Here is a 19,433-nt window from a genome sequence, read left to right on the forward strand (position 1 = left end):
CACACGAAACGTGTTAACATGCGTAATGAAAACATGTGATGGTAGAAGATAGTGTGGATACACGAAGTCAAAAAAAAAAAAGGGTCAATAGCAAAAACACAGTGGAAAACTACTCTCATGTTGCCCACGTCCCTAATGACAGCCACGGTATGTGTCGTCTGAGAGCAATGGAGGCCTGTTTAACATTTATATATGCAAGAATTTTGTACATTCTAAACATCCGTAACGTCACCCCGCTTACCCACCTTGAACACACAGAGTGTGTGCGTGTGTGGGAACAGCGAAATTATTGCTGGTGTGATGACAGACTTCAAATCTGCGGTTTAACTTCCTCCCCTCTCCACGGACAAACACAAAAATACACAACCACATTTCACTAGGCATGGCACTGTCCAGTTAACCTCAGGTATGGGCACGGGTTTCCAACAACAGCTTTGGTGGCATGTTCAACTGGAAGTTGGCGCCTCGCTGGACGTACTGACCAAGAAGATCACACAGCTCTGCGTTGTGCGCGCGAAGGCTATCCGTTTGTTCAATCAAGGCTTTGCGCTGCTTTAACTGTTTAAGGTAACGGTCAAGTCCCTTCTCAAGAAATCCCCAAACGCGTCGGTGATCCACTGGCACGGAGTCGCCCATACGTGTCCAATACTCCTTCTCCGCTATGCGCTGCCGTTCCCCTTGCTTTGCCTTCTCTGTCTGCGTGTTTTTCTTGTCAGATTGTTTCTGGCTCTCTAATTTTTGTGCTTGTTTCTGCGTTCGGGAATTGAGGAACGCCTGGAGCGCACTAACAGCGTCCTGTGGACTGATGAGGGTTGCTTCTCCGTCCTCATCGTCGACAATGAAGAACTGTAACATATCTTCCATTTCCTCAGTCGTGCGTATTTGCAGTGTGGAGAGAATGGCCTCAATGTTAGCCCGCTCTTCAGTTATCCCATTAACCATTTCAATCGCCTCTAATACATTGTTGTCCGCAATAAACGGTGCCTGTTGTTTCAGGATCCCGAGCAGCATAACGGCTTCCTCGGACAGTTCAATTTCTTCGTCACTACTAACGGCGTCTTCTTCCTCCACAACATTCGTCAACTGATCTTCGTGCCAGTAGTTCAACTCCGGGGGTTTCCACGGCATGCCGAGAATATCTTCAAATATAACACGATCTGCCTGAAGGCATTTCTGCACCAACTGAGTGTTTTTCTCCTCATGCATTCGCCACAACCGACGGTACTTCTCCCTATCCGCTTTTTCAAATAACTGAAATTTTCTCTGTAGGTCACGGTACTGTCCTGCAACACGATGCAGCTGGGCAGTGAGGTCCTTGTTAGCGCGTTGATATCGCTTCTCAGACTCTGCGTAGCGGGAAACGAGGGAGCTCAACGTGTCCTGCAACCGCGCCAACTTTCTCTTGTTCAGAGCCTGCGTGTTTTTGTTTTCCTTTATGCGCTCGCGAAGCACCTGTAGGTTATAGCTCAACCGCTCCCCATTGAGGAGAAACTCCGCCTTACACCGCTCAAGTTCCTCCATTAGGGAATGAATCTCCTTCAAATGCTCCCGCTTAATCTCGTTGTACTCCTCTCGACTGTCGCAGTGCTTGTCATCCATCTTCTTCTGCGCCTCTAAAATCTTTGCTTCCCTCTTCTTACGGTACTCCGTCTCGCGTGTGCGGCGTACCTTCATGAGTTGCTGAATCTCCTCATTATATTTTGCGATACGCCCCTGCCGTTCCTGCTCGTACGTGCTCTCCACTTCCCGAAGCTTGCGCGTGTAGCTGTCTAGATACTTTTCCGTCTGGTTGCGCATCTCCTCGATAAGACTTCTTACATCCTCTGCGTTCCGTCGCAACGCCACTACGAACTCTTCCTCCCGTTCTTCTAACTGTAACCGGAGGGCCTCGATGAGACGGTCCTTTACTGCAATCACCTCTTCGCAGCTCTTCTGTTGGTCGTCGAGGGCGCGCTGCATGTCGTGGGGGACGTCCAGTTTATAAATAGACTCGAACCTTAATTGAATTGCACCGCACCGGGCTTCGTTTTCCTCCGCATCTTCCTCCCGCTTCTTCCGGCGCTCTATCAGTGCAACTTCTTCACGGCTCCGACGATCACTTTCATTTGCACATGCAGCGACATCCCAGTTGGTTAACGCGCTGTGCGCTTTATTATAAACCTCCGCCATCTCTTCACGTACCTCTTGAATGCGTTGCCCTCCCAAATCTTTTGGTGCATCATCCTCTTCCACTGTTATAGTGTTTTGTATCTCGTCGCCATCTCCGTTCATGCAGCGCATCATCTTTAAGACGCGCTGTCGGCGTGCGGCAATGCGCTGCTCCTGCGACTCATCGGCTTTGTCGCTTCCCGTCTCCATCTTCTGTCCCTCTGCCCGTGTGAGGAAAAGATGTACGACGGTAAATATAAAACCTAGCCAAAAAAAAAAGGAAGAACGAAAGCAGGGGGGAGGGAAGGAGCAAAAGAGTTAAGCGAATTAATTAATTAAGTAATGCTGGAGGAGTGCGAACAAATGTAGGTAACGTGACGCCACGCAACGGCAGCTTCAAAAGCGTAACAAATGCTCATGATAGCAAGAGTCATATCAGACATACCACCACCAACAGGCTCAAAAACAGAGAAACAAAACAAAAACAGAAAAAAAAGAGTAAAAGAAATGGACATAGCGGAACCACGGAAGATTCATTTGGGAGATAGGAAAAATGAACAAAAAAAATGAAAGAACTATCCAAATTCGTGAACATCCTCGGGAAGTTCATCAGATAGTCGGAGACCTCTTTCCCCTCTTTTTCATTCCCTCTTTTCCCGTTTTCTCCCCCATCTCTTGGATCTCTAGAGTGCGTTCCCTGAGTTCGCTACACTCAGCTTCCTCCCACACTCATCCCCTCTCTATGTAACACGGTATGGTCAAAAAAATATATATATATATATTAACAGCACGCACTCCCACAACTTAACTTAACTTTCCTCCCGCCACCAAACCACAGCGCCCCCACCCTTTCATTTTCTTTTTTCCCCTTATTCTCCACTTTTCTTTTCTTTCCTCCTTCTTTCTTCTGTTTCTTCATTTAACAAAACTTCATTCGCTCACCCGCTCATCTTTTCTTTCATTTTTTCTTTCCTTCCTTTTTCCTCTGACGACGAGACCAAATTCAAATTTTAGCATATGGAATAAAAGGCAACAGTAAGCTGGATGATGAAAAAAAAAAGCAAAACAAGGCAACGTGGAGGCGGATTCTTGTTCAGTTCTTCAGGCGATGAAGCGACAGACACAATTAAAAAAACACAACAACAACAACAACAATAACCAAAAGAACAAAAGAACAAAAAAAAAAAGACTTATTTCCTCCTTGCCTATTTATTGGACTCCTTCTTTTTGTGTGTTCTTACACACGCAACATCTCACCCACGTACGCATGTGTATAATAAGAATATGGTTGGAGCTGTGTAGGTAATGTTGGCGGCTTCAAATTACCTTTTGCTCTCAGCCATTAAAAAATTGGTTTTGAAATTTTGACACCACATGAACAAACAAACAAACAAACAGACAACAAACAAACAAATAAATAAAGGGAAGACAAAAACAGAAGTGGTACTCTATTACACACGGCCGAAGAGAGAAAAAAAGGTAGAGGATACTACCTCACGACGTACGAACAAACAAAAACACACATTTACACCCGCACTTGCGCAACAGTTTATATGTGGTTTTGCATGTGCACAATTTGCATGCATTCTTCTCTCATGCATTCCTTTCGTACGATTGCTTCCCACACAACACTGCAGCAGTCCATGCCGTAGCTCTAAACTCCGAATCGCAACCTCTTCCCTGTACATTTCCCTTCCATTCCTTCTGAGCTCTTTGTCTCTCTTTTTTTTTCCCCCTCCCCTTTCCTTCGCTTGCCTTCATACGCATTTTCCTCCTTCATTCATTTACGCACGTCACCGGTTCCTGTTTCTTTTGCGTTCACGCTTCCGTTCCTGCTTTTTTTTCTTTTTTGCACTCCACAGACGGTAAGTTGGAGGGTGAAGGAAAATGTACGACTGCTAAGGACACATAATGAAGGAATGAGCTGTGCGATGCGGGATGAAAAGGAAAGACGAGATGGAGTATTTCTATATGTTTCATTTTGTATGTGATGTCTGTTTGTAACACAAGCGTTTGTTTTTTTTTTCCATTTTTCCATTCTTCCCTTATTTTCATGCGCTCACCTCTCGCGTTATTGTTGTCGCTCCTCTCTCTCTCTCTCTTCATTTAACTACAGCACGTTCGCAAAGCACTAAATAACAACTAGCGCGGTCGCTGCAGAAATATCGTCACTGGTGGCAAGGACTGAAGTGAGTACAAGAAAGAATACAAAAACAAAAAAAACACTGTGCAAGCGAAAGAGAAAAAAGACTTCTCAAGCGCTTGTCTTCCAGTCAAAGGGAAAATGCGGCCTAACACCTCGCGGAGATGTCCACGACGGTGCCTCAATTCAATGTCTCGAAGTAGTTAATCAAGATGAAGCGGTAGCGGACCTATCAGTGTGAAAAATTGCCGTTTTCAGCTTCCATTCATCCTTCCTCATAGTTTTCTTCAGCACTTCTTCCCCCTTTTTATCTTCTTCTCGACATGTATACGCATACGCAGCGCTATGATAAGTGAATTGATGGCTTTATTTCTTCGCGGGGGATTTTTTTTACTTGTCTTACCTGTGACTTGCCCCATCGCGCGTCTGCTTCCCATCCATTGAAGGAGACCTTATCCCCCTCTGGAACAAAATATTGTAGGAAATAAACCGTGTCGGTGGACCAACCAGTGCAGTCTCTCTTCTCCATAGCCTATCATGAGCTCTTTTCTTCACTTTCCACCTCAAATTTCTGTTTTGGCTCACTTATATTTTTTGTACGTGTGCGTACGTATATATATGTATATATATATATATATATATATTTGTGTGTATGGAAATATATGAATATATTTATATGCATTATGAGCTTCTCTCCTTGAAGCTGCCGGCAGTTTCCCATTCAACTGGCAGTTACTGCCGGTGCTGGATGGACCAAATATCCGAACAAACTCCCCTTTCCTTTTCTATATGGCCACATTCAGGTACCCATTGGGCATAGTAAAAAGATCAGTGACTGGAGGCGACACGCTGCTCACCACTGAGCCGCCATCACTGCTTCGAAGCGCAATATCAGGTGACGGCGAGAGACCGTCGACATCATTGCCATCTGTATCTTCTCCAGGCGTGCAATCCGCGAAGAGACTTTTGCAGCCAACACTGGTGCTCTCCTGCGAGAGGTACTGCGAGATGGCGGCATTCGGGTAGCGTCGCTGCATTTCCTTAACAACTGGGAGGTACGCCTGAGCTGCCACTGCAAGGGCCGCATCCGCGTAGCCCACTAGGCTTTGCCTCAATAATGCGTGGTAGAGAGTAACGATAACTTCTGGTGGCACCGCGATCTTTAACGAGAGGCGACCCACCGTATTTGCAACGGCGAACTCACCACACCTGAGCCAGAAGAGCATCAAATGTGTGATGCCCTCGTTGATCATTAGCTGAATGGCCGAGGTGGGACCAACAGTGGGTGACCGGCTGGTTTGAGTGACATGCTCATTCGGACAGTACCTACAGTAACAGTGGAAATGCGCTCTCTGAGGCGTCATTGATGGAACACTGCCCGCAGGAAGGTGTGTCTGGCTGCAATATTCGCAGAGCAGCACTTGACGACCAGCGATTTTGTATGCGTGCATCGTCTGGTATGGGGCCGTATTTGGGTGGAGAACCGCAGAACATAGAGAGGGAGACTCTGTTTCTTCATTACCAACGTCGCACGAATGATGATTCGGTCGGGGCTCGTTGTACGCAAGCTCCGTAAAACAGTCGAAGGCAGCATTCGCTACTAAAGTGTTCAGTGCCTTGGTTGCGAGTTTTATGAGAGGCGCAATAACCAGCGGGGCAATTTGTGATATATTCCCAGGTGATTCGTGGGCGACAGCAGCAATTACTCTGAACACCGCCAGCTGGCTCTCCGCGCACGATGCCCGTGCAGCCAACGACACCGCTACCTCGACAACATCAAGGTCATGCACCCGCTTTTGCAGTGTGGCATCTTTCTCTAAGGCGCTGGTCGTGACCTGACATAGGAGCCGCTCCAGGCATTCAGAGTTGGGAATGAATGAAACGGCAACACGGAATGGCAAAATATCACTGCGCCCATAGGTGAACACCGGGACGTGCAGCAGCAACCAACCAGCTGTTTCCACTATTCCTTGGCAGCAGGAGAGCAGCCGGAGTTGTTCCTCACCGAAGTCCCTCTGATGCAACGCAACGGACGGGTCTCTCATGGAGGACTTCCCCATATCTATATGGTGCCTTCTTCCGTTGTCTAACACTGGCACAAGTTCGACTATAACACGGGCAGTTTCCACCACCAGCGGACCCAATTCACTCGGCAGAGCAATAGCCTGCGACAGGGCTAGGTCACGCGCCACAGTGAGTGACTTCCCTAGTAGTTCGACGTAGAGCGAAAGTATTGTAGTTTTTACCATCGGATCATAGTTTTCCAGCCACTGATTGAGCTCGTCCAGGACGTAATGGAAGACGTAGTGGATAAACCCCAGCGAGGCGCGGACAAATGCCACGCGGCCTTCTGATGAAACGTTTCCCCAATCCGAGCAGTACTGGATCAGGGGGTAGTATATAAGGGACGCCATCACAAGACCGTAGGGAGACCGCTGTTCCATCAGCCGAAAGCTCTCATCTATGCAGTCGAGGAGATCCCGGAGAGACATTCGATCGCTTGGGCTACAGTCCCCTCCCACAAGATGGGCACCGGCGAGCTCTTCAATCAGCTGCTGCGATGGCACCACCCGCACAACATGAGCGGCATTCGTCCACCCGCCATTTCCGAGCCTGTAATACGTTTCGGTAGGATCAATGCTTCCCCTTGCACTGGCAACGGCAACCATGAGACGGGCGGGGTACAAGGGACACAATACATGTGCGTTATTCCGTGGTCGGGTTCTCAGACAAACATCCATGTTGTCGTACGCTAATATGGGGCTGCGTATGACCACCTGCGGTGTATCGAAAAGTTGCTCATCTATTTCCTGGCACTTCCGGCACAGCGTGTAGCGGCATCCCTCCTGCGCACAGTGATACCACTCTGTCATGGATGGGTGAGCCGAGGCTTTGCAGATAGAGCACAGCAGACCCGCTACCGGGTTCGGGAATGCCTGCATGGGATGTTCCGGGTGGGAACCATGACGCAACATCGTTATATGTTCTGCTCTTTTTTGATCTATCGCAGCTACACGACTTAAATTCCCTTGCTTGCAATAATGTGAGCACGGGAAGAACAAAGGGGATGTAAAAAGAATGGAGAAAGATGAAACCTCCGCATCGTATCCACCCACTCCCGTTATTTCTCCCCAGGGACTTCTTTCCTTTGAATTGTCTACAACATCGACAATTCCATCTTCTCCAGGGACGTAGGGAAACCAAAATAAAGTTTCCACGAGAGAAACGATTTCGCGTATCCTCGTAGTCCCGCACCCGCACCGATACAAGTGTGCAAGGGGGACTGTCGCAGCGCAACAAAGGGAAGGGTTAAAAAAAGGGGCGACAAATTAACGGCAGTTTCCAGTGGCCAGAAGCTGCGCCGTCAAATAATCGTAGGCACAGCGTACAAAAATATATGTGCAGACACTGAAGAACCCATTGATACAACAGATCGTACACATCGACAGTTCAGTGAAACCGCCTCCATGTTTCCCCCGCCATTTCTCAAAAAGATGTGCAGGTGACAATATTCTCACGGGGTGGGGTGAACAGCTGTGACTACGTGCTATCACGACCAAAAAGGGGAAAAACAAGGGGGGCGGGATGAGAGGAACAAACAAAGAGTAAGTGGAGAACATGGACAGTTAAAAGTCCTTTTCCCTTTCCTCCACCCAAACACGCGAGGTAAGGAAGATGTTTGCGATGCGGCTACAGCAGACAAACCCACTGACCTCAGCCCCACAACGCAATGTTACCCTGGCTTGAATTTTTCAGGTAAAGATGTTCCAACAACGGCACACTGCGTGCAAGAGATTTCCCGTTCCACTCCCAGGTGTCCATTCACAGCACCTCCCAAGAAGACGCTAAGAGCGATCTCGATGAGAAAGTCCGAAAAGCACGGAGCAGGACATATGCCGCGGAGCGCCGACATAGACCATATATTGGAGAGCAAGAACATGTGCCGCAATTCGGAGGGAGATCTCGTGGATAGTGGCAAAAGGCCACACGGCACCCTCCCTCCAAATGCCGAGAAGCGGGAACTGTATGCGTAGGTGTGTGCGTGTGAGGAAGGGAAAGAACATGGATACGCCTACAAGTCAAACAGCATTTCCTCCTCATTTTCACAAAATGTCAGGCCATACCGGTGTAGCAAGGAGGCGAAGATAACCGTCCACCCTCCGAAGAACACGCCCAACCAAATAAAGATAGCATAGGGAGTGAGGGGCTCAATCATGCAGCAAAGTGAACTCAGCACGCAGAGTTCCAATGATGCTTCCGCTACATATTGCAGTAGTCGACATGACGAGAAAAATGACCCTCTCATCTTGAACAGTAGGGAGGCAGAAAACAATGCACAGAAGCCGGACCAAAAGGGACCACCAATGAACACGGCGCCGTACACGTAAATTAAGCGGTGAGCCATCGTGAGCTGCAGCAGATACTCATCACAGAGTTGCAAATTAACACACCAGCCCCCGAGGGTTGACAGTGAACCTATTATCCCATCCACAACGAGAGCATGAAGCACAAGACCTAAGTATCCTTCTGCAACGTACCTGCGGTGGCGAGAAGACAAACACCTTTCGTTAAATAGAAGCGTCATTTTGCTTCCACTACATGGGAGTGCACTGCTCAAAAACGTAAGCGTCGGGACTAGCAGCCATGCAGACAAGGTGAAGGCTCCGTGGTAAAGGAATGATTTTATCTTTTCCAGTGGCATCAACCTACCTTCTTCAAGTGGAAGCAGAACGTTCCAACATCCAGCCGTCAGCACCATACCGAACACCCAGGCAAAATGATAAGCCAGAGTATATTTGATGCCGGATGGGTAAAGCACATCTGCAAGGTACGAAACGACACTGTTTTTGTGAAAAGTTGACACCAACGTGCAGAGCGGGAGCAACGCCGCGTCCGCTAACGACATGTGAATGGCGCCGGTGCTTTTCAACCCAGTGGGTGCTCGCGACCTCGTGCACCTGGTCACACGGCCGAATGTGATGCGACCACGCTCCCGCCACAGAAAATGAAGCACACCACGTAGAGTTCGTGCAACAACAAAACACGCCACTGCTGAGCCACTGACGGCATTCACCACCGTACCCTCGCCAGGACCCCATCCTATAAGATACGCCACGAGTCCTATCGATACAACATACAGGGCAAGCGGTGGGTAGCGCAGGAGGGAAGAAAAGTTCCTCCCCGGGCAACTTCCAAACTCCGCCGTATCGCCTTGTGAGTTACCGAGCATTGTTGAATCTGATACGTTGGTACGTGTGTGTGCTACACCGCCAATTCACCACGCCCTCCCTTACTTCAGTTGGGGGGGGGGGGTGACCAAATGATGTTTAGCCCACCTGTGGCTTCGTCTCTCCCAACTGACGTACAACACGCAGGAGGTATGTAGTTAAGATGACGCGCTGTAGAAAGACCGAAAGACCAAGGAATGAAAAATAGAGAAACACAAATAACAGGGGTTAAGAGGTTTTTACAGCCAAAAATGGAGCAAAACAAAAAAAGCAAGGAAAATGATGGCAGCACCAACGATCACACGATGTTGCCGCATTGAAAGTATGGAATTACGTGTTCATAAATCGAGGACAAAATTTACTTCCATACAAAAGTTCCCTGCGGTGTCTGTTCCCTAATGATTACCTCAGCTTGCCGCAACCGTTTAAACGCCATCGGGCCATATGGCTGCATGGAGGTAGGAAGTTCGCTAATATAAAACTGGATGTTGCGCCCCGGGATAGAGTGGACTAAATTGATGATGTTGTCCTCGACAGCGGCAGCGAAGGATGCACTTGCATCATTATCTCCCGGTGCCGGTGCCGCGCTATCCGATGTTAAATCACTGTGCTGCAGCACGCTGAGATCTTCCTCCTCCGCACAGTGGCGACGTATTCGGTGGAGTTTGCGCGGCACAGAAAACACGGGGTACCACCGTGGGGGCTCCTCTGGCCCGTCTATACGATCCACCGTGACCTGGCCGTGGAACTTCAGTTCACCCCACAGGACGCGTGTTACCTCCATTATTCGTTCCTTTCCAAAGTAACGATTGGCATAATAAACGGCCGTCATTCCTGGATCGCGGCGCACCGTATCGAGCAGTGTGGGCAGCGTTATTGCCCTCCGGCCGGGTTCCGATGCCCCGCGCAGTAATACGCTGGAAAACATCTACAATTTTCCCGACATCGACGACATACGAAATCCAAGAGCAGAGGGGAGAGGAAAGACAGCACATAAGGGAATGGACGAAAAAAAAAATAAAACAATCCAGCTACGCCTTTTGCGTTACAACACAATCACTTCAATTACACACTCAACAATTGTGTTCTTCGGGGTAAACACACAAGACCCGCAAGACTAAGCAGAGGAAAACAAAAAGGAAACATCTACACAAATAAACCCACACACACCGATGTGAAAAATGCAGACGACTGTGAAAGTGAACCTCAACCCATCTTCCATTGGTAGTGTTTAGCAGTTGTGCAGAGGCGGCTCGTTTCCGCAAACTAACTTACTGAGTTTCGCAACCTCCACCTCCTGCACCGGGGGTAAATATAAACGACATTAGCTCCGGTTTCTCCGGCAGCCTGCATGCATGCGTTCCCCCTCTTTTTTTTTTCTATAGAGGTGCGTGCGATATTCTCCCTCCAAACAGCGGCAGCAACGGCCCAAAGCACGGTTCTATGACATCATGTGGTGATACTACCACTCTCTTCCTTGTTAGTTTCGATGCTCTACGCAATACTCCGCGCCACGGGAGCATCGTCTACTTTCCCCCCGCGCGCACTGAAGAATTTGCACTCTTATCGCGTTTTTCCAAGTGTGACAGTAGCGCTCTTGAGTTGGGCTGTCAAAATGGCTAGCCTGGCGCGGACAGCACTGTAGCGGTAGCCAATCTGTTCCCGCACCACCTCCTCTGGCGAGGCGCGAAAGGGGAGGGATAAAACGTTGATAATTTTGTACTCTAAATTCTCTACAAACTCCATCTTAGCTGTTCCATCCGCCCCCACAACATATACCATTAAAAAGCGTTGGGGTTCTTTAATACAACGGTTGAGCATCTTCAAAAACGTCATGAGAAAGTCTGCAAAGTCACACACAAGACTCTGGTGTTCTCTCAGTCGCAAGAAGCCGACGTGATTGATGACACATGTCTGATGGAAGAAGAGGTCACATTCACTCGTTACCTCTACACGCAATGCCGTTAGAGTGTGATCGTCACCAAGTGTCAGTACCTTCACTTTCAAACCCTCTAGTGAGCCGTCACCGCTCCCGTCCACTCCGCGTAACTCACAGGGAACCTCGCGGTCGTATACTACCCGAAAGCCATCGGCGATGGACGGATCCGATTGCTCAATCGCGCGGAAATCCTTTTCAAGCTGCGCAACGAGGGGGTCGCTCATCACCAATTGAAGAAGGCAACCACTAACTATGGAAAGGGGTAAATAAAGAGGAAAAGGGAGAGAAAACTGGTAGTATATTTCTATGCGATCCATTCGGTGCCAGAACTTTAAAATTTTGTTTGAGGCATGGTGGGTGGGGAATGAAGTGCCTTTCAAAAAAAAAAAAAAGGTGCACGGCGCAAGAAAGGAAGGTTCCTGGGAAGTCCCCGCACGCACGTTTGAAGGCACACTGACTCACGGCACAAACTATCATCATGAACCTCAAATACGCGAAGTTCGGTTCGAGACATTCCCACTGTGTGTGTGTGTGTGTCCTATCAACCACACAACGCATTAAAGAAGGTTCCTATAGCCGATTTCCTTTCTGCACAGTCTGTTTGTTAAAATATACTTCTTCGATAATCTCCTGCTGACGTTTACAGTTTATACACGGCCCGTCCTTTGCCCGCTCATTGTTCCAACGACAAGTGAAGTAGAACCCACCAGCAGCGAAGAGGAGAGCGGCAGGCGCTAGCCATTTGAGTGCACGTGGAGGGCTGCGGTGCGACACCAAATGTTCACCACGCGCTACGCTAGAGTAGGGATAATTACCTGCCACTACCTTTGTTGCATTTTCCTTCGTTCCCATTCTGCTGGGAAGGGAAAGGAAAAATAAAAATAAAAACCAAGGCACCCCACCTGCGAGTAGCGTACCGTTCGACTAACTACAGCTCTGCTGCTACTTTCCGCGGCGTGAAGCAGTTATCAAAACGGGAAAAAGGTGGAGAATTGATGAGTAGAAGTAGAAAATAATGACAGCAATGCAACGTCTGTGGCGCAGGAGTGTGAAGGTGTGCATTATCAACGCATTAGTCATTCCTTCCATCACATTCACACTTGGTGTTCACCATGTCTTTGTGAAAGGTGCCACCTTAAATTCCAAAGGTTCTTCTTTGTTATATCATTGTTTTTTTTCTGAGGGGGTATATTTCCCCTCTTTCCCTTTCCTTCTTTTAACCTCCGTTCCCCCCTCCTTCTGTGCAACACAATCTAAAACCCCCCCAGTAATTGAATAGTATATATATATATATATATATATCTGTTTGATGGAAAAGAACAAAACTTCCCACCAATGTCCTCTCTTGTCCAAACGTCTCCCTTTTTTTTTTCTTGTCTCCAATGAGTTGGCAGTGACTCCACTAGTTAGTAAACATCCCAAGGATGCATACGCCCCTGCTTGGTAAAATCGGTTCCGACCAGCACATTATTGCATTTGTAACATGAGGTGCAGACACCTTCTTTGTGCTTGCCGCCTCAGTCACTTCAATTCCTTCACAGTCGCGGCCGCACACACCCACGCACACGTACCCTCCCCTCGAAATTGCACCGCCCCCGCGCATTCTCTTTTATTACGTGTCACGCAAATAAGGCATGCGAGACAGCAATCCTACGGTGAGGAATATATGTATATGTGCGGAGGCGTCTTCGCGGCCCCGCTTTCTTTAAATACATGTAACTGTTACTTTACCCCGGAGGTGATTAGAGGTGACATGGAAGCAAGCCACTCCCGTCAACTTAACCCAGCACACGTGCAGCATTTTTGCTTTAATACCTCGCTCTGCCCTCCCTTCCCACCCTTCTCCTTGTTTCATACGACTTTCTTTCCCTTTCCGTTTGCTTGGTACGCATGTTCTAACCCTACGCTACCTCAATGAGCGACGGTTCGTAGTCTGATGGAGCTTCAAAGCCCATTAGATTGATGAATGTTGCCGTCACGTTGGCAAGGCCCGCACGCGGAAGGTCTGTCCGCATTTGCACACGGGGATCAAGACCAGCGCCTCCGATAAAAACAGGGACGGGTGCAAGTGTGTGCGATGTGAGTGGCATGAGATTACCTTCAGCATCACGTACCGGTTTACCCTTCTTGTCGCGTTGCACCATATCATCTGAGTTTCCGTGGTCTGCAGTTATGAGGAACACGCCATTCACGGAGTCCACCGCCTCCTTCAACCGCTGGAGTGACTGGTCGACGGCTTCAAGTGACGTAATCGTTGCTTTAAGGTCACCGGTGTGGCCAACCATATCACCGTTGGGGTAGTTGATGCGGATCATATCGTACTTACCACTCTTTATTGCGTCGACGGCGGCATCAGTGATCTCTTTGCTCTTCATGAGGGGCTTCTGGTTGAACTGCACGCGATCACTTGGAATCTCACAGAAGGTCTCACGCTCTTCGCTCAACTTGCCGCTGCGGTTGCCATTCCAAAAGTATGTGACATGACCAAACTTTTGTGTCTCGGAGAGGGCAAAGATGTTGCAGCCAGAACCAATGAGATACTCCTCGCTTGTCCGCGTGAGCTTAGGTGGGGGGACAAGAAAGTTGTTAGGAATACCCAAGTCACCATCGTAGCGCATCATGCCTGCATAGCGCACCTTGGGCAAGCGTACGCGATTGAACTTGTCGAATTCCTCTTCCTCGAAGGCGCGGGACATTTCGATCACACGGTCTCCACGGAAATTGAAACAGAGCACGGCATCGCCATCTTCAATGGTGCCAATGGGTCGGCCGTCGTCACCAGCGATGACAAATGGTGGGTAGTACTGGTCCGAGATGTTTGCATCTTCCTCACGGAATTTAGTGAGGGCCTCGCGGGCCGATTTGAAGGCGCGTCCCTCACCAAGCACCTGAGCACGCCAGCCCCGCTCAACGATCGACCAGTCCGCTTCGTAGCGGTCCATAGTCACAAACATACGACCACCGCCACTCGCGATGCGGGCGTCGCAACCGCCCTCACGTAACTTCGCCAGGACTTCCTCGAGTTCGTCGGTGAACTTGAAGGAGGTCTTGTCAGGTACATCACGGCCATCATACAGCGCGTGCACGCGAATGCGCTTGGCCCCATTAGCACCAGCGTGTTTAAGGATCTGATACACTTGGTTGTCGCGTGAGTGCACACCACCGTCGCTCAGTAAACCAATGAGGTGTAAGGTGCGTCCAGGTTGTGAGAAGGCGCCATGGAGGTAGCGGTATCCTTCGCTCGTGAATATTTCTCCACTTTCCAGGGCGTCGTCGACAAGCGAAGCTCCTTGCAGGACCACACGACCGGCCCCAAGAGCGTTGTGACCGACCTCACTGTTTCCCATATCGGCATCAGTGGGGAGCCCGACAGCGGTGCCGTGAGCACAGATGGAGCGGAAGTGCTTGGGATCATTAAAGAGAGCATCCATGAGGGGCGTCTTGGCTACATGGACGGCATCGTACTCATCACGGGGGCCAATACCAACACCGTCAAGAACGACTAGCACCAGTTTGCGGCGTGGGAGTGTCTTGTGAGCAGCAAGCGTGAGTGCCATTAGCAAAAATTTCTAACAAGAATAAAGAGATTAGTATGGCCGCTGTAGTAAATGCTGTGTTAGTTATGGGAAGGTTCACTCCTAAACAGGGGACACAAACAAAAAGAAAAGAAGCGGAAGGGGAATATCTATATTCGAAATGCATTCCCCTTTTCTTTCTCTTCGCGTGAATACAACGAAGGAACAACTTTCATCAGCGATAACAAAAGCAGCAGTAGCATTAGACACAGTGACCTGTAGCCCCCCTTGAGTTCTCCACAACCCTAAGTGGACTACCTATGACTTGGCCTCCTCCATTGCCGGTTTGGATTGCAGCTTCTCCAGTATGGCATGCAACCCGCTCACCTGATTAGACGCAATTGTGGCACTCATACGCTCCACATCGGCGCCAAATATTTTATCCCCAGAAAATAAAGACGTGGGTAAAACTGTAGGAATGTTGTCGTTGTCAACGAAGCCCTCCTGGTAGCAGCGTTCGAAGTGCTCCAACCACTGCTTTGGGGCACCGATAAAGCCAATGCACACTAAATACCTCTCGCTGTTCACAACGCGGCTATGACGCGGCTTCACCACCTGAACACTTTCGTACAGGTGGGTTGTTAGAAAAAGGATGGCTCTTGTGAAGGGCGAGAAGCAGTCGAATAGTTTCAGGACGAAGCACCCACCTGGGCGTAGCAATTTCACAGCGCTCAGCCACTGCCCGTAGACAATCCTACATGAGATTGTTTCCTGGAAATTCACGACTTCGGTGGGAACGTCAAACCCACCGTCAGCAACAACAAGCCGTACATTCTCTTTGCACGTCAATGAACAGAGACTCTCAATATTCTCTAGTTTGAAGACATTGCCTGTGCCATCAATACCATAACAGGGGAAAAAACTGCGTGAGGGGAGGTCAGTATACCAATCGAGACCCTTTACATTACGCAAGGTAAGACCGAAGCCACGCAGACGCAGCTTATGTTCCTTCCCCATGGCGAAAAGTGCTTGAGAGAACGCGCCGGGCCCTCCACAGACATCCACAAACGTAAAGGTGCCCTTTGCCCTCGTAGCCCCGCCTTTCAAGTATTCCCACAAACCGACTGCTTCCATAGTCTCATGAAGCTTGTGGCCCGCACGGTTGCGAAACGCAACAGCCCCGTGAACACCACTGACGGCTTGTGGAAACAGTGCGTCACGGGCCGCTATATATGCGGAGGTGTCTGTGTTGTCGAAAGCAGTCTTCGCGGCCCACAATGCGCTCCGTTCCTCTGCGAGATATGTGTCGAAAGCGTCCCTCCAGTTCACGCGCTCGAACGCTTTTCCAACAAGCCCACTGACATCCGGATGTGTGGAAGCTGGGTCATGGCGCAGAGGGAAAACTACCGTGCAGTCTGCAACGGCAGGCATCAGAGAAGTACCCACCCTTGCACTCCCCTTCTACACGCATATACGTTAAAAATGCCAACAATAAAAGCGAATCAGATGAGAGTCAGGAGGGGAGGGGGGAAAGGGACGGCATAGAGGGTTTGCAAATACTAGGGAGTTATTTCCATGCGTGAAACAATTTTATCCTCTTCAAGTGAGTACTTGCACACGAAACAGTGCATTCCAGGAGCAAAAACAAACCCGTCTGTGGTACGCACTTTTGCACGTGAGCGACCGCGCGACACCCCGCAACTGCAGGATGGTGAGAGGGTTCCTTCGGTTGCACTGATGAGGCCCACAGACGTCTACGCGGCACTTCGACGGCATGTACTCAACGTAAAATACAAATGGAGTCGCCTTCTACGCCGCCTCCGGAACCACATCGGCAGTTGTATAGACCTTGCTCCCGAGAAGCCTCTGACGAGGTGTAGCGTTACATATCCATCAAATACCTCTCCCCTGCGTTTGCGGTAACACCAAATAATAATGATATCAACAATACATTGACCCTCGTGATGGTCATTGGTATTTCTTCAATCTGATCCTACATATCGCGACACGCAGCCACCACTCGGCCTACCTCAAATTACAGCGCATATGATCATGGGCGTGACCAACCGCCTCACCACACATGAGGGTGTGGAAAGGAAGGGATATGGGAAACAGAACCCCTTGCAGGATTTAAAAAAAAAGCGCTCTACACCGCCCTCTAATACGCTCCTTGCCCCCATCTGCACGTGGTGAATAGCGGGCCACTTACTTTGTTAGGAGCACCTCCCTCAGAAGCACAGCGCTATTCAGGGCCTTTTCTTCAAGCTCCTTCTTCAACGCCGCCGCCTCGCCGTTCAACCGCTCCAATTCTTTTGTCTTTTTAGTTCGTATCGTCTCAAGCTCGTTGCGCATCGACGCGTTCTCGTTCTCTGCTGTGGCCACAGATTGCTCGAGGCTTTTTATGCGCTGACTGAGCTGATAGCTAAGCGTTGAAGTTGAACGCTGCATTGCGCGGACTTGCTCACTGGTAGTGTTCTCAGCCGCCTCCTGCTGTTGGACCATCTCTGCAATTCGCTTCTCCAGTACACTTTTCTCGTGACGAATGCACCGAATTTCTTCACTCGCCAAAAGAAGCAACTGCTCTACGGCCTGACATTGCCGCTTGATGTTCTCAAGGGCCTGCTGCTTGTCGTCAATCACCTGTGCGTCTGGGACCTTCTTCTTGGGAGCCATGCCCCTTAAAAGTGCTACGCTATTGATGTGGCGATATGTTTTAGCAACTTCCTTTCTTTTCTCCCCTTTCTCAGTTCCTAGCACTGGGGGTGACCAAGAAGAATGACGTTCACCAAGGATGCGTGGAGTGGGCGCTTAAGAGAGAAAAGTTGAAGAAAAAGTGGTGCCAGTGACCAGTTACACGGGCGACAAAAAAAAAAAAATAGTGATGGTTCGCCTCGTAAGCACTTATGGGTTCTGCGATCCCCTTCCCTTTTCAGTTTCATCAGCAGGAAACTAAAAGACTATGCCTAAACCTATGGATGATGAACCGGAAACAGGCAGCTGGAACAGAGACAAGCAAAAGGGGAATAACAAGAAGCAAATCCAGGAAAGTTTTCGGTGCTCTACACACCTCGTAGGAGCATCCGCTCACGCTACTTCTACCCCTCTTTTTGCATACCCCACCAGGTCTCCTCCACCCCCACGCCGGGAGCCTACTGATTACGCACGATAGCTTTGATGTCGTTGAAAATATCCTCATTCCTCAGAGTGTACTTTAGGTTTTCTCTGACGCTGTAACGTATCGGTGGAATTGTGCGACCCGCTGCATATGGATCGAGATTACCCTGGCTCTCCTCAATAGAGACTAAGTTAGCAGGGTCATACACGTCGCTCCCAAAGCAGTAGCGATGAGCGAAGGCTACAAACATCATTTCAATGCAGATTAGTAGGTCTTGCAGTCCTTGTGGTGCTTCCTCCTTGGTCCAGTACCCAAAATTTGGTAGCCAATCCATGGCTGCGAGAAGTTGAATCAGTATCCCTTGCCAGAAGGATAAAAAGATAACCGCCTTAATGCATATAAACTTCAAAAGGGCATCTGTGCCCTCCATGAACTCCTTCAACCCAACGTAGAAGTAAACTAGCGCTGTGAAGGCTGTCGTGATGGAAAAGTTGCAGATCAGGGCAGTCCAAAAATGACCCTTGCTCACGTCGAGTATACCGCCCAATTCGTGCTTTGCTTTTAAGATAATAATAACGATGGCACCCAGTGGCTTCACCACCATAAACTGGAAGATAGCTAATCGACAGTTGCGCACAAACGTGGGTGAAACCTTCATCGGCTCCAGCCAACAAAGAGGGAAGATATGTGGCACGGGTGGCCACTCCTCCAACATAAGGGCCCTGTACAAAGTATCAACGCCTCCCATGAGAGCCAACATGAGCTGGAAAAAGGCGTAGATGGCGTAGCTCTCGTACGCATCCCGGAGGATGTTGAGGTACTCAGCTGCACCAGGAGCTAGAAGGCACACCCACGATATCATAGCGTACAGTGGAACCATAAAAAGGATGCGGACCACCTTCGTTTGGCATTCTGGGTCAGAGAAGCAAGTTAGATGCTCAAGAATTTGGAAAAACGACAGCAAAGTTGCGAATACAGCGCAGTACCCACCAATGAACGATGGCATACCCAATTTTTCGCGCACTACACCTTTAAACGGAATGACTAACAGCAGCAAGATACCGACGACACAGATGAACGTTCCAACCCAGTAGTACATCTTTCGCCGCCCCTGACGAGCGACATGTATGGCCATCTGCAGAGAAAATGAGATTCCGGACTTCTTCCACACTCAGTTGAGGGCGGGGCGGTCGAGACGGAAACAACCCCCCACGCGAGCAGCGTTATGAAAGGTAACAATGGTACTATGTAAAACCAATATATTGTCACCAAGAATGTTTCAACAAAGCAAAAGAAAAGAAAAAGGGTATGTGGCGAGTACATCTTCCATCATTGCTATGGACGG

At 49.2% G+C, this 19,433-nt stretch overlaps 12 protein-coding genes across 12 annotated transcripts; 3 read left to right on the forward strand and 9 right to left on the reverse strand.

Annotated features, from left to right (window-relative positions):
• Positions 1-38: 38 nt before the first annotated feature.
• On the forward strand, positions 39-380 carry TbgDal_X9640 (hypothetical protein, unlikely; the record flags this gene model as incomplete). Its single annotated transcript, XM_011779835.1, has 1 exon — positions 39-380. The coding sequence occupies one exon, from the start codon at positions 39-41 to the stop codon at positions 378-380; it is 342 nt and encodes a 113-aa protein (XP_011778137.1).
• A 22-nt stretch (positions 381-402) lies between these two features.
• Positions 403-2,358, reverse strand: TbgDal_X9650 (hypothetical protein, conserved; the record flags this gene model as incomplete). Its single annotated transcript, XM_011779836.1, has 1 exon — positions 403-2,358. One exon carries the CDS (start codon positions 2,356-2,358, stop codon positions 403-405), a length of 1,956 nt encoding a protein of 651 aa, XP_011778138.1.
• A 1,164-nt stretch (positions 2,359-3,522) lies between these two features.
• On the forward strand, positions 3,523-4,017 carry TbgDal_X9660 (hypothetical protein; the record flags this gene model as incomplete). Its single annotated transcript, XM_011779837.1, has 1 exon — positions 3,523-4,017. The coding sequence occupies one exon, from the start codon at positions 3,523-3,525 to the stop codon at positions 4,015-4,017; it is 495 nt and encodes a 164-aa protein (XP_011778139.1).
• A 1,059-nt stretch (positions 4,018-5,076) lies between these two features.
• Positions 5,077-7,266, reverse strand: TbgDal_X9670 (hypothetical protein, conserved; the record flags this gene model as incomplete). Its single annotated transcript, XM_011779838.1, has 1 exon — positions 5,077-7,266. The coding sequence occupies one exon, from the start codon at positions 7,264-7,266 to the stop codon at positions 5,077-5,079; it is 2,190 nt and encodes a 729-aa protein (XP_011778140.1).
• A 1,097-nt stretch (positions 7,267-8,363) lies between these two features.
• On the reverse strand, positions 8,364-9,521 carry TbgDal_X9680 (hypothetical protein, conserved; the record flags this gene model as incomplete). The annotated part of the gene is made up of 1 exon (XM_011779839.1): positions 8,364-9,521. The coding sequence occupies one exon, from the start codon at positions 9,519-9,521 to the stop codon at positions 8,364-8,366; it is 1,158 nt and encodes a 385-aa protein (XP_011778141.1).
• Positions 9,522-9,877: 356 nt separating this feature from the next.
• TbgDal_X9690 (hypothetical protein, conserved) lies at positions 9,878-10,447 on the reverse strand (the record flags this gene model as incomplete). The annotated part of the gene is made up of 1 exon (XM_011779840.1): positions 9,878-10,447. The coding sequence occupies one exon, from the start codon at positions 10,445-10,447 to the stop codon at positions 9,878-9,880; it is 570 nt and encodes a 189-aa protein (XP_011778142.1).
• A 635-nt stretch (positions 10,448-11,082) lies between these two features.
• Positions 11,083-11,775, reverse strand: TbgDal_X9700 (hypothetical protein, conserved; the record flags this gene model as incomplete). The annotated part of the gene is made up of 1 exon (XM_011779841.1): positions 11,083-11,775. One exon carries the CDS (start codon positions 11,773-11,775, stop codon positions 11,083-11,085), a length of 693 nt encoding a protein of 230 aa, XP_011778143.1.
• Positions 11,776-13,359: 1,584 nt separating this feature from the next.
• TbgDal_X9710 (2,3-bisphosphoglycerate-independent phosphoglycerate mutase, putative) lies at positions 13,360-15,015 on the reverse strand (the record flags this gene model as incomplete). The annotated part of the gene is made up of 1 exon (XM_011779842.1): positions 13,360-15,015. One exon carries the CDS (start codon positions 15,013-15,015, stop codon positions 13,360-13,362), a length of 1,656 nt encoding a protein of 551 aa, XP_011778144.1.
• Positions 15,016-15,291: 276 nt separating this feature from the next.
• On the reverse strand, positions 15,292-16,404 carry TbgDal_X9720 (methyltransferase, putative; the record flags this gene model as incomplete). The annotated part of the gene is made up of 1 exon (XM_011779843.1): positions 15,292-16,404. One exon carries the CDS (start codon positions 16,402-16,404, stop codon positions 15,292-15,294), a length of 1,113 nt encoding a protein of 370 aa, XP_011778145.1.
• A 144-nt stretch (positions 16,405-16,548) lies between these two features.
• TbgDal_X9730 (T. brucei spp.-specific protein) lies at positions 16,549-16,896 on the forward strand (the record flags this gene model as incomplete). The annotated part of the gene is made up of 1 exon (XM_011779844.1): positions 16,549-16,896. One exon carries the CDS (start codon positions 16,549-16,551, stop codon positions 16,894-16,896), a length of 348 nt encoding a protein of 115 aa, XP_011778146.1.
• A 282-nt stretch (positions 16,897-17,178) lies between these two features.
• Positions 17,179-17,646, reverse strand: TbgDal_X9740 (hypothetical protein, conserved; the record flags this gene model as incomplete). Its single annotated transcript, XM_011779845.1, has 1 exon — positions 17,179-17,646. One exon carries the CDS (start codon positions 17,644-17,646, stop codon positions 17,179-17,181), a length of 468 nt encoding a protein of 155 aa, XP_011778147.1.
• Positions 17,647-18,122: 476 nt separating this feature from the next.
• On the reverse strand, positions 18,123-19,223 carry TbgDal_X9750 (hypothetical protein, conserved; the record flags this gene model as incomplete). The annotated part of the gene is made up of 1 exon (XM_011779846.1): positions 18,123-19,223. The coding sequence occupies one exon, from the start codon at positions 19,221-19,223 to the stop codon at positions 18,123-18,125; it is 1,101 nt and encodes a 366-aa protein (XP_011778148.1).
• Between the last annotated feature and the right edge of the window lie 210 nt (positions 19,224-19,433).

Source organism: Trypanosoma brucei, chromosome 10 (genome assembly GCF_000210295.1).
Source record: "Trypanosoma brucei gambiense DAL972 chromosome 10, complete sequence".
In the NCBI taxonomy this organism is placed as follows: domain Eukaryota; phylum Euglenozoa; class Kinetoplastea; order Trypanosomatida; family Trypanosomatidae; genus Trypanosoma; species Trypanosoma brucei.